The sequence below is a fragment of the Leptinotarsa decemlineata genome, unplaced genomic scaffold (genome assembly GCF_025532065.1).
Source record: "Leptinotarsa decemlineata unplaced genomic scaffold, Ldec_3_MD MMD2_tig00026299_RagTag_RagTag, whole genome shotgun sequence".
NCBI lineage: Eukaryota > Metazoa > Arthropoda > Insecta > Coleoptera > Chrysomelidae > Leptinotarsa > Leptinotarsa decemlineata.
In genome coordinates, this window is record NW_027412676.1 from 9,921,313 (window position 1) to 9,933,880 (window position 12,568).

Below are 12,568 nucleotides of genomic sequence, written 5' to 3' on the forward strand. Positions count from 1 at the left end.
GGATACATTTTTTGATTATGTACCTACCAACATATTTACATATGATAAATAATTAAATTGTAATAACTTCCAGGAAAATAACTTAATAGAGTCGATCTTTTTATGGGTGGCAAACACGATAAGTTATAGTACTGAATCTTCGGGATACTAAAACTAACGTAACAAGAAAAGTCAACAACATAATAAAACATTTGGATAAACGGAGAAAATATGGCTGTCATTCTTGGTTCACTGCGCTTGCTAAGGGCACATGCTTCTCGAACCCAATGATCACTCACCCCACGATGTGGCGAGTGGTACTTGGTTATTAATGCTGATGCGCCCTCCAGAATGTATCGTGGATAGGGCCCGACAGCGCAACCTCAGGGGAAAAATTATAAGAAGTAAAATCTCATGTATTACTTTCAAAAAACAAAGGAAGTAAGAAATACATACAAACATTTAAATGGATCTGCATCCTAAAAATTATACGGAAAAAATGTTTATTTTTAAAACACCAATCTGGCAGATGTAGGTACTAAATAAGTTGTGAGAATTAATGAAATCGGACGCGCTCCAAGTGAAATTGACAAAATTTTGAAGTTGCCGAATTCCGATAAATGTGTACAGGAAACTAGTTTCGACGATTACGGGGCTGGAACAGATTTGTTGACCGTCTGGGCAACACGGGGCTTTGGAAATCATCCGGCGTAGCGAAAGGATATATTGAGAACTATTTGAACAAAAACCATTCCGCTAATGAAGCTTTGAAAGTAAAATTTTAAATTCAAAATTCTAATGAAAGTATACATGTTTTCAATTTTATATTGATTTTTTTGCGTGAAGCACTTCAAACACATTTTATACATTGTACTATTATGTGATGAAGCTGCTTATTCCATGAAAATAATTGAGCAATTTTTACAAATAAAATTTTTATTCTAGACGCGTTTCTTCAACACCTTATACATTCCTTATAGCCAGCCATCTACTTAAATGAGAGTGAATAATTGAAATAATGCTGACAGATTCAACTATTGATCATATTTGTCAAATCATTAATTGATCAAATTGTCGATAGGTACATAGTTACATATTCTCTAGAAGTCATTCAATATTTACTGACAAAAATGGTAGTATTAAATTTCAGATAGACCCTTGTCATAGAAAACGAAGGTATGGTGACATCAATAGGCATACAAAACTTTTTGATACCTTATTAATGAGTTATTAATTGATGCAACATCGATGTAATAATGCAATTTACAATCATTTATTTTTTTGTTTCAGAAAAAGTTGGATTTCAACCCCCCTATGGGGGATTAGACAACGGAATGGTGAGTTTCAAAAAGTTTTTGACATTATTTAATACAAAATCGAAAAATTACGAGAGTCCTTAATAGGATAATAATTCTGAAGAAGAGGTGAACATGACAAAACACGAGCACTACAGGAAAAGCTTCGAGGCGCTCTAAGAGCGGTGCCTGTGCGAAAGTTGCGATTCACATTGGATTTGAATCGTTGGAGATTAAATCCATTTGGGAAAACGTTCTCAGGAAGTTTATTGCACATAAACGCAGTTCTCCAGATGAAAGAGTTCTTGAACAGTGAAGTTCGAGGTGTACTGAGTTGAACCCCAAAACGATGAGCAGCCCACAGTCCGTCGCGTATTTTTGATATGTATCGCTCTTGGTAGAATCAAATGGGCGAAGTCACTTGAACACTTTCCGTGAAAGTATCTGAAGAAGAGGGACAAATCTCCAACCTTTCCTTGATGTTCCAGACTATCAAGGTTGCAAGTGATCGCGTCTCCAATCAGGTAGAAGGCTCTTTTCCGGATAGAATCCAGCAACTTCTGGGTTTGCTAAGGGGCATGCTCCATAAATAAGAACAATACTCCAAAGAAGGTCTGATCTGAGCTTTATAAAGCATCAAAAGTTGCTGAGGTGTGTACAGTTTTCTGGTTCAGAACAGTATTTCAAGCTTTTAAAAAGCAGCCTTTGCAGTTCCAGCGACATGATTGTGCGAAGATATATTTTAACCCCTCGACAAACTTATCGAAGCAGAAAGCGGAATTGTCTGTCCTGTCATTATTATATACGGTTCGGAGCCATTTATCATTTTGGAGAAAACCGTTGCCTGGGTTTTTGTGGTATTCCATTGACCCCAGTTACTTTCACCCCATTTCGAAATCACTTCTGGATCCTCATTAAGATATGCAACCTCCTGCTGCCGGTGAAGATGTGCCTCCGCAGCCGATGTCCTGGAATCCAAATGGAATGACCAGACAAGTGTGCTGTCGTCAGCAAAGCAATATATTGGATTCTTGGTTTCTTTCAATAGCTCATTGATATACAATAGAATAGAGGATTGGAGACAATATGGATCCCTGGGAACACCAGTGTAAAGACGTTATCTATGGCATGCGCCGAGAATACAAACTCACATCATCCAAGATGGATGAACACCTCTGTCGGCGGTCTATTTATTACAAGGCGAAATGTTTTTGCGATTCGATTTCATTTAGTTGTCTGTTTGCAGTGAAAACTGAGAAATAGAAAAACTTCGTATTTTTTTACTATTTGAGTATATGACTTTCCGTAATCATGGAAATCAACAAAGTTAAATTGCTGAATTGTAAAAAAGGGCAAACTGAAAAGTTCACCACGAAACGATACTGTGTAATGATTACCGAAAAGTCAAATTAGTTATTAACTTGTCGTATTCTCAAATTTTGTTCACAAACATAATTGAGTAATCAATGAAATGAAATGAAATTAGTTTATTAAGCTTTCTTTAGAAGGACGGCTTCTCGTCGACACGTGTATTAACGGAAATATAGTTTTCAATTGAGCTGTTGTTACAAGTGATTTTTTTTTTGGTTTTGAAAACGGAAAAATATTATTTTTCGAATCTGAACCCTTCATTTTTCAGATTGTGGCAAGTTATACACTATACACCCAAAAAATAGTAAGAAATATTTTCCAGTCCACAAAAAAGTATTTCAAAGAATATCAATTCACCATTTGTTTTATGAAATGAAACGGGTATTCTGTTGATACCGTAGAGCAACGGTCAGCAACAGGCGGACCGCGAAATGTCAAACCTCGGACCGCCAAATATTGTAATGTGTTGTATACCAAATATAAATTGATATGTAGATAAGGTAAACTATACCTTTAATAATTGAAATAGTATTTTAAACTGAAGAGTTAAAAGAGAATATAAAATTAATATGTGATCTGATATGTGACAAAGCGTGTCTGCTTTCCGTCGCAAGCTGGATATCTTTGAGAAATATATTGCAAGACAAGAATTTACTCATTGAATAGAACTGGGCGATACTTGATGAAAATCTATATTAAAACTCATTAAAACTCATTAAAACAGTATATTATATGATTTTCACTATATAGGGTTTTACAAAAATCTTCATAGTGAAAACCATGCAATAAACTGTATTAAGGAGTTTTAAGAATTTACCTACTCATTTTGCGACAATTCTTGAGTATAAAAAACTGCGAAGAAAACATTGCAGTGTTTGTAAAATTTCTGGCCGATCTAAGAAACGAATTTGCTTTAAGATACCAAGAAATTGTAGAGATGGGCAAGCTATCTCCTTTTCTTAAATCGCCATTTGAAGTTGATGTAGCGGCAGAATGGACAAATGTGGCTACCAAGTTGTTTGAACTGTCAAAGCCATCACTTCAAATAGAGATAATTGATTTGCAAGAAGATGTGTCTAATGTATAAAACGGTATCCACTGAATAATTTTGGACCAAACATGTCCCAAAAAAATATGAAAATTGCAAGAAACACTATGTCTGATTCGATATACGTATGTGAAACATCTTTCTCAAAGATTACTTTTTTTAAAAAACATGTTCGAGATTAACGGACGCCCACCTAGAAGACACACTTCGAATTTGCCATTCCTCTCGAAAACCAAACTAAAAAAAACTGGCTTAAGACCGTCGATGTAGTTTGTCACATTAATTTTAGGCCTTGTTTTATAATTCAGAATTTGATTTGAAACCAAAATAATACATAGGTAGCACTTGCTTATTATCAGTTGTTTTTTTCTGGACCTCATTAAAAATTTTCCACAGTATCCGGACCCCATCTAAAACTACTTGCCGACCCCTGCCGTAGAGTCTTAAGTTGTAATGTTTACTTCATATCTTTTCAAGACTAGAACCGACGTATCATTCGCTGTCTCGTTCACTTTAAACACAGGAAAAGAAGAGAAAAAGGAGAACTAAAAAAAAAAGAAAATAAGAATATAATGAATATCATAGATAAGAGACCCCTGAAGAAGCCATTGTGCGGCGAAACACATGTTGCGTTCTTGTAACATCTAGTAAAAATCTCACGATAAAGTGTTTGTTGAATTAGAAACAGATAAGTTTTGAGGAAGATTAATTTAAATTTCTCAGGTTTACGTGCAAATATGAATATGGAAATTCTGGAGACACTAAAAGGTTCTCCAGAAGGTGATTGGCAGCATCCAATAAGTCACCTATCCTGAATCCTGAATGGGAAATGAATAAGTAATGGTTTTTTAGCCGGAATGGAAAATAGAAACATTGTTAAAAAATCTGCTTTATGCTGAGGTTTTATTATATCCTATATGTTTTTCTCCGAATAGTAATATTCTGAGAACGATCATATAAATCATTCAGAGGTCCCCTCAACAAAATCATCGACTCTCAATGAAACTTTAATTGCAGACAATTATTTGCTCTCTATACATTTAATTTCAGGTGACAAATAATATAAACGCTGAAAAGAATCAAGTTTAGATGAATGTCAATCAACCAAAGTATACATGATCCATAATGTTTCAAACAGATATCACTTGAAAAATTGAAAAAAGCGGCAAACCAACGATTTCCCAAAAAATATGAACATCCTTAAAAACATTTCGAGGTGCTTTAATGTCACTACAAGTCATGCTAGCTTTATTATTACTTACTGGCACTCGAAATGATATTAGATGTCTCGGGATCAAGTACAACATGGACTAATTAAACAGAAATAGAATCCAGTCAAATACAGTTTCGTAATGCGAGCCTCACTGGATAATATATATGAATGTTATTTTATAAAACAAAACTTCCAAACAAACTTCTATGATATCACATTTTATTCCATTTTCAATTTTGTGTATATAAAAAATTTATAGACAAATTATTATTATTATTATATCAGTGAAACTTAATTTTAAATGAAAAACAGATATGTTAGTCCTTCGACAATTACGGAACTAGCAATTGTCGCTCAATTGAGCCCATGCTCAATTCCTTTTTATACGAGTATCAGGGAGAGCCCCAAAGGAAAGTTTGTACTTCGAGTCACTCTACAAAATGTTTTCATTTTCTAAATTTCAGATTGATTTAGATCATCATGCAACGTGACAAATCGCCAGCCTTTAATGAGATCTGTTTGTTTTTGCACAATTTATGTAATTAATAAGTTATTACCAGCAATTTCTCATGAATTGCAGATAAGGTTCAATTAAAAGGCAATTATTGTCGCTAAACATCAATAGAGTGATAGTTTGATCTTTCAAAGAGTTAATGATAAACCCTTGATCTCATGTGTGTTAATGCTTTCTTTGTGTATTACAGATACTGCGTTTTATGTTGTTACCAACAGAAATGAGTAAATAAACACTTATACAGATGAAGATGATCAATTCGATTCGTTTTCTTCACCAACTGCACATATTCAGACTAATAAATATAAATGGGTTGTTCCTATAACGTCTGTCATTCATATTTAAGCACCTTTTTAGTTGAATGATATGGAAAAATTCTAATCTTTGAGTGGATGATGTTCCACGATGTCATCGTAACGGATTGTAAATAACTGATATGACGCACAAACGTGGATTCAATGAAGGTCATCCAAAAGTACTGCTGTTCAAGCATATGTTCATTTCGTGAGACTAAAACTTGAAGTGAATCGACATAAGATATATTTCGAGAATGAGGCATCTTGTGAATATCACGTCACACTATTTCGCCTCCGCTATATTTACAAGTTGTCAACAGCCAGATGAAGCTCCATGAGTATAGCTTCACGGTGGTCAAAATTAGAGAACGGTCGTAATTCTCTTCTCCGGTCTCTTGCAGTACCAGTCCTAGGAAAGTGGTTATATTTTATTTATCAGGAGTCTCTTCTATCCCTAACATCAAAAATGTTACTCGGCTATCATTTTCCAAAAAGTTGAATATGATATCAAAAATATTAATACCATTATATCCGAAACTACAGCGGAGAGCTGAATTTGCCGCTTGAAAAGAGGTGAGTTTTGAGATCGAAAATAATCTATTGCTAGTGCATAACACCATCAAACTGATCATCACAACATATTTGTGTATGAATCATTGATTAGAGTGGACAAAAATACAACAATCCTCGATACAAGGCAAGTTGATGAAAGTTCAGCGGCTCCACTTTAGCTTCAGAGATAACGCTAGTTTTGTCACCTCTACACATGTTACAGTAATAAGTTCTTTGATTAATGAATATTACTGGAGTTTTTTCCCAACACCAAACCGTTATTTTAACACCTCGACACGTGTTTCGATTACGAAGTGATCATTTTCAAGAGGAAGATCAAACTAATCATACTTACAAAGCTATCCTTATTTATATGATTAGTTTGATCTTCCTCTTGAAGATGATCACTTGGTGATCGAAACACGTATCGAGGTGTTAAAATGACGGATTGGTGTTGAGAAAAAATTCCAGTAATATCCATTACTACACCAAAGGTTCCAAACAGTGCATCACAAGTCACAAGTTTATCATTAATCAATGATAAATGAACAAATATGAAACCAGGTCATCCAAAAGTATATGGTGATTCCACTGCTAGGCAAGAATGCAACGGTGTGGTGAACAAATTATATAAAAAAAGTTTTCCTGATACTCACAATGTTTAAGCTCAAACCTTGTTTCAGACTCTAATCTCTAAAGCAGCATTGATATATCTGAAGTAATACTGTTTTTTTTTCGATGAGGATGCAGCTCAGTTACCGCAAAATAATGTTTATTATGGTGCTTCTCGTGACAAAATTGCGAACACTTCCAGTGAGAGTGTTCATGGAAATGGATCTCCAATGAGAAGACAACTTAACTCTATTTCAGAAAGTTTTTTTTTTTTACAAAACTTGAGTGTTTTTTATTTCAGCATGATTATCCATTTGATAACACAGGGGCTGAGAAGTCCCGGGCTGAAGAAAGAAAACGCGGTTTTTTTGTTCAAACGCTTTATGTATCAACGTAATCTCCATCAAGAGCAACAGAAGCATTCTACCGCCGCTCTAACATTTCAATACCACTTTTGTAGAACGATTTATCTTTTGCTTCAAAATATGCCTCAGTTTCAGCAATAACCTCATTGGAGCGAAATTTCTTACCGGTGAACATTTGTTTGAGGTCTGCGAATAGAAAAAAGTTGCTAGGGGCCAGATCTGGAGAAAACTGTGGATGTGGGATCAATTAGAAGTTCAATTCATGTAGTTTGACACTCTCCATTGTCTTGATAAAGCAAATTTTTTTTCTTTGCCATATGCGGTCGTTTCTGTGCAGTTTCGCCCTTTAAACGCTCCAATAACGCTATTGTTGTGCTTTTGGGAGCTTTGGACGAGGTTTACCAGTTGCTCTCCACTCAGATGACGATCGTTTTGATTCCGGAGTGAAGTGATAGATCCATGTTTCATCCAGTGTCATATATCGAGGCAAAAATGTTCAAATATGGCCAAACACACCTCAGAATCATCAAGACGTTCTTGTTTTCGGTCAAAAGTGAGCTCGCACGGCACCCACTTTGAACGGAGCAGTCTCATAGTTAAATGCTAATGCAGTATGAAGCCAACGTGTTCTTTTGATATCCTTACAATATCAGCTTACTCACGCAACTTCGCTTTTCGATCATTCATAACGATTTTGTGGATTCTTTTATGTTTTCTGGTGTTACTGCTTCATTTGTAAGTCCACTGCGTTCTGCATCATCGGTGTCTGTACGACTACATTTGGGGTCAGCAAACCAATGTTTAATTGTTGTTTCTGATGGAACGGAGTCCTTATAACACTTTTCGAGCCATTGCTTCGCTTGGACGGCATTTTTTACCATCAAGAAGCAATGTAAAATTAAAAAACGAAATTGTGTTTGATCCATTGTTTTGAAAATAACAAAAGTAGTGTCACTCTCAGCAATAACTCACAAACTTATGAGTGGAATATCACGAAATTTCTACAACTTTCTTTAGTACTAATGAAATTGCGCCATCTGTGTTAGGCCCGAGACTTTTCAGCCCAGGTAGTACATAGAAAGTGCATAGAAAGTACAAAAACTTTATCCTTGAAGAACAATATTGTTGATATTGCAAGTATCATAGAGAAAAACTATTATTAGGATAAACTATTTTCTATAGAAGTAGGTAGGTACCTACTCCTCCGGCATACCTTATAGAAAAATTAGCTTGTTATATTTTTTAGTCTATTCATTTCATTGATGGCGTCATTATTACATGGCCGAGTCCCAGTTAATTTCGATCAGTCTAATTCTTCTATCAGGAGGTCTTTGTTAACGTTTTCATGGGCAAGTTTTTCATTTCTTTTCAATTTCTTTTTCTCTAACCTTCTTTTCCTTTGTGTTGATGTTTCTTTATTTCCCATAGTGTTCCCACGAGTACCGAAGAAATATTTGTCAACCCTCCCAGAGCTACGTTTAGCAGGGTAGGAGCTTATATACAACAGGGGTCCCTGCGGTGCCCTGAGGTGGTACGTTCACGACATCATTTTACACCCTGATGTTACTCGGTTCTCGGCACGGCCTCATCTTGACTTGGGTGGTAATTTGGTGAAAGATGCGCCACTTTTTTCAGCTTAGAGCTTACTCGTGCCTGACGAAACACCGTTCCGGGTTAGATTTTGGAGTTTTCTTTTTCCTAGACGGGTTGCTAATGACGCCCATCTCACCAAATTACACGAGTCATGGTATGCCTCTTGTGTCTGTTGCTCACATTGCGTGATGGACCCTCTTAATCTGGGAACTTAGAGGGTGGTAGATAATAATATTTTTTTACAATGCAAATAAATATGGGTTCTTGCAACCTACTACACAATTTATTGTCTTTTTTTTAGAGTCGAGAAATAGGTATTTAAAGGTAAAAGCTTGATTTAATTTTTTTTCTAGAAATATATTTTTTTATTGAAGCCAACACTGGATGTGGCATCTATTTCATGGTGGACTTACCAACTGCCTATCATAAAGGAATGCGTATACAAAATTTCGTGTCCCTGCTATTTACCGCTGAGACGATCTCTCGTACGGAGCCGATCCTGGCAGCAGCATCAGGCTTATGATTAACATGCATTTTCATCGGTTCTGGACCAGCATGTAAAATTTCAGATCAATCGGATACCGGGAAGTGGGTCAAGTTAAACTTGTAAGATTTGTTAGCATACATACAAGTCAAGCTTTTATTCAAAATCGAATGTCTCTTTCTCTACTTTGAAAGTAAAATTGAGAAACACCCTATTTTCCTGTCGATGTGAGAGTTCACCTGATTTGAAAATAAGGCACCAGGACGAAGTTATGATTGGTTGAGGCAAACAAACGACACATACCGTTTTGAAAATTCTGACCGCCGAAGAAAAATAATTAACTATTCTGTGTCACAGATTAGGTACACAGAACAATCGGAAGTTCAGTGCTTAAATTTCGATAGTTTAACTCAAACTATTTTTGTTTCTCTGAACTCGACCTGGCCCTTCGATATCTACGCTTTGTTTCGTCCTCACAAAATGGCGGGGGTTATCGAAACTGGGTTTCTGAGATCAAAGGCGCCGTCCCCGAATGTTCCTTCGAATTGTTCACTTCTCTGTGCCGCGGTTATACAGGGAGACCATAGAAATCTATTACAGGATGCTACCTTGAATATTATCAAAACATGGATACGGAGACTTTAGAGCACATAGTTTCTCCGAATAGTTTGAACCGAACAGGCATGAAAACAAACTGACGACTGACTTCCAGCCTCATTGTGAAAGCGAATACGTCAGGAACACTTCAGTTTGCGTATCGCAGCAAGTTAGATCATTTCGCCGCATCGCCTTTAATAAAATATGCCGCAGTTGCAAACGAAAACCTGCAGTACACAGGTTGAAAACCAAAAAATGAATATCCTTGTTGTTCCTTTTGGATAATGAAAACGCCAAGTTGGGCTTTAATTATTCACTCATCGCTTAATGCTCACTGTCATTTGTAATACATGATTATTATTGCATACTGTCTGCCACACGCAGCCACAAACACAGGAATAAGTGAAAGAGATTCAAGTCTAAAATTTTGTAATTATGCATGATAATATTGAAGATGGTGTTGATATTAATGCGATGACAATTTCAAATTTCATTTGAAGAATTTGAAAAGCAACTGCATAATCATAAAAGGAATGCCACACACACATTAGATTAATACCTTCAAAGATATGGATAACGTTTGATCTCGAAGTAACTCATACAAAAAATTGTATGATGCACCCATGACAAAATGTCAAGCAGTTTGGAAAATGTCTCCTAAATTCTGTGAAATCTATCTAGCATCAACTGAAAAATCCCCAATTCCTCCATGTCCAACACGATGGAATTCATATTATCATAGTATTCAAGATATATACCGGATCAAGAATACCAGGAAGACGATAACAATTTTTGGGAAAGAAAGTTTTTGGCTTTCTACTACTTCATCTTGATATAAAAAATGTGTGAGTTTTCCAAAGAAAGGAAGAAAGTAATCAATTTGAAAATAAGTAACTCTATACATTGATGTGTAGATCATGCAAAGAAGTAACTTTCAGACACAAACTGGAAGAAAGGCCTCCTAAAACAGCTACTTTCATATAAACATTGAATTACTCGAAAGAAAAAAAATCTTTCGAAACAAATACGTTTATATGAACACTGAATTATCCAGAAAATACTTTTCTTTACTCAGTTTGTATTCCAAACATTCGTTATGGAATAAAATCAAATATCATTCACAGGAGTTCTACTTTGAATGAATGGTAACAAATTGCACTTACATGGAATACTGTCATCCTCACTGGTAGACATCGATATTTCGCCGTAAGACACTTGCCTTAAGGCTCTTCAGTACCAAATTGGATAATAACATTATAGAAAATTACTTTGATTCATTCCTCTCTTTCAATAAACAAATTGACACTATTCGGACAGCTGCTTATCGCATGTATGGATTATAAAGTGGTAAAAAACATAGAAAGTTTCAATTATCTTTTCTTCGTTTGTAACTTTGTTTGATGGACAAAGTTGAGTATCTAAAAGTCTAAAAATTAAGTATTATATTTTATGGCGGCAACACTGGAGGCCACGCCGAAATATCCGAGTAAAATTGAAGGGGCTTTTCCACGACGCGATACAATAGCATTGCGTATTAACCCTGGTCTAACTAAAGAAGCGCTACCGAAACAGTCCAGCAATGACAGTGTAATGAACGCACTGCACTGTTCGAAGTTGATTTGCGAAATTTCGTTCTGGAAATTTTAGCCTCAAAGATGAGCCCCGAAGTGGTCGACCTACAGTAACCCAGGACGAGGATCGGGACCCTGGTGGAGACTGACCCATCACAAACGGTGCGTGGTATCGCGTAAAAACGGGGTATCAGCTCTCATGCGGTTTTTGATGGTTTGAAATAGATTGCCCAAAAGCTCGAAAAGTGGTGTCCCACGATTTGAACGATCCAAAAATAATTGTCACGTTTTAAGGTCTAATCTTTTTGCTTTTGCGCAATCAGAACGATCCTTGTTTAGATCGGATCGTCTCGTGTGATGGAAAGTAGATTATCTACAACAGAAGACGTTCAATCACCCAGGCACATTTCCAAAGGCGAAAACTCATCAAAAAAATATCATAGTTACTGTAAGGTGATCAGCGGCTGGTGTGATTCACTATAATTTTCTACTACCGGCCAAGCCATCACAGCAGAGTCTTAAAGTGAGGAAATCGACGAAATATACCAAAAATTGGAAGAGGTCCGATCCTGCTTCACCTGCCTCACCTTCACCTGCCTCACCTTCACCTGCCTCACCCACAATACTCTCCAGACCTCTCGCCAATCGAGTACCATATTTTCAAACACTCCGATAACTTTCTCAATGCTAGAACCTTTGTCAATCAGGACCAGACAGTAAAGGCATTCATCGAATCCCGACCACACGTTTTTGGGCTGACGGAATTAAACGACGTTATATTGTCAAAAGTGCACCGATTCAAATGGCGCTTATTTCAGTTAAATTGAATAAGTATTCACTGAGAGATTACAGTTTACAGTAAACTCACAAAAACAGACAAAACTTCTGAAACAAGTTGATAATTAAAAGATGTCGGTATTATTTTGGCACAAGATAGTTTAGTCTATAAAAATGGATCACCTTGGCGTAATTTAGGAAACAAATTTTGCAAAACAAAAGAACTCTCATAAGAATTTTTGGCATTCATTTTGTCTCCATTGATAGTTAGTTTTGCCAAATAAACTGCGAAATTCATAGA

The 12,568-nt window shown here is 36.1% G+C and overlaps 1 protein-coding gene across 6 annotated transcripts in view; it reads left to right on the forward strand.

Annotated features, from left to right (window-relative positions):
* da (transcription factor daughterless) overlaps positions 1-12,568 on the forward strand; it is a 172,237-nt gene that overhangs the window by 37,618 nt on the left and 122,051 nt on the right. For all 6 annotated transcript variants that reach the window (XM_023155984.2, XM_023155987.2, XM_023155990.2 and 3 more), the window contains exon 2: positions 1,270-1,316. In XM_023155984.2, coding sequence (XP_023011752.1) covers positions 1,270-1,316 — 47 coding nt within the window. The remainder of the gene's footprint in view (positions 1-1,269; positions 1,317-12,568) is intronic.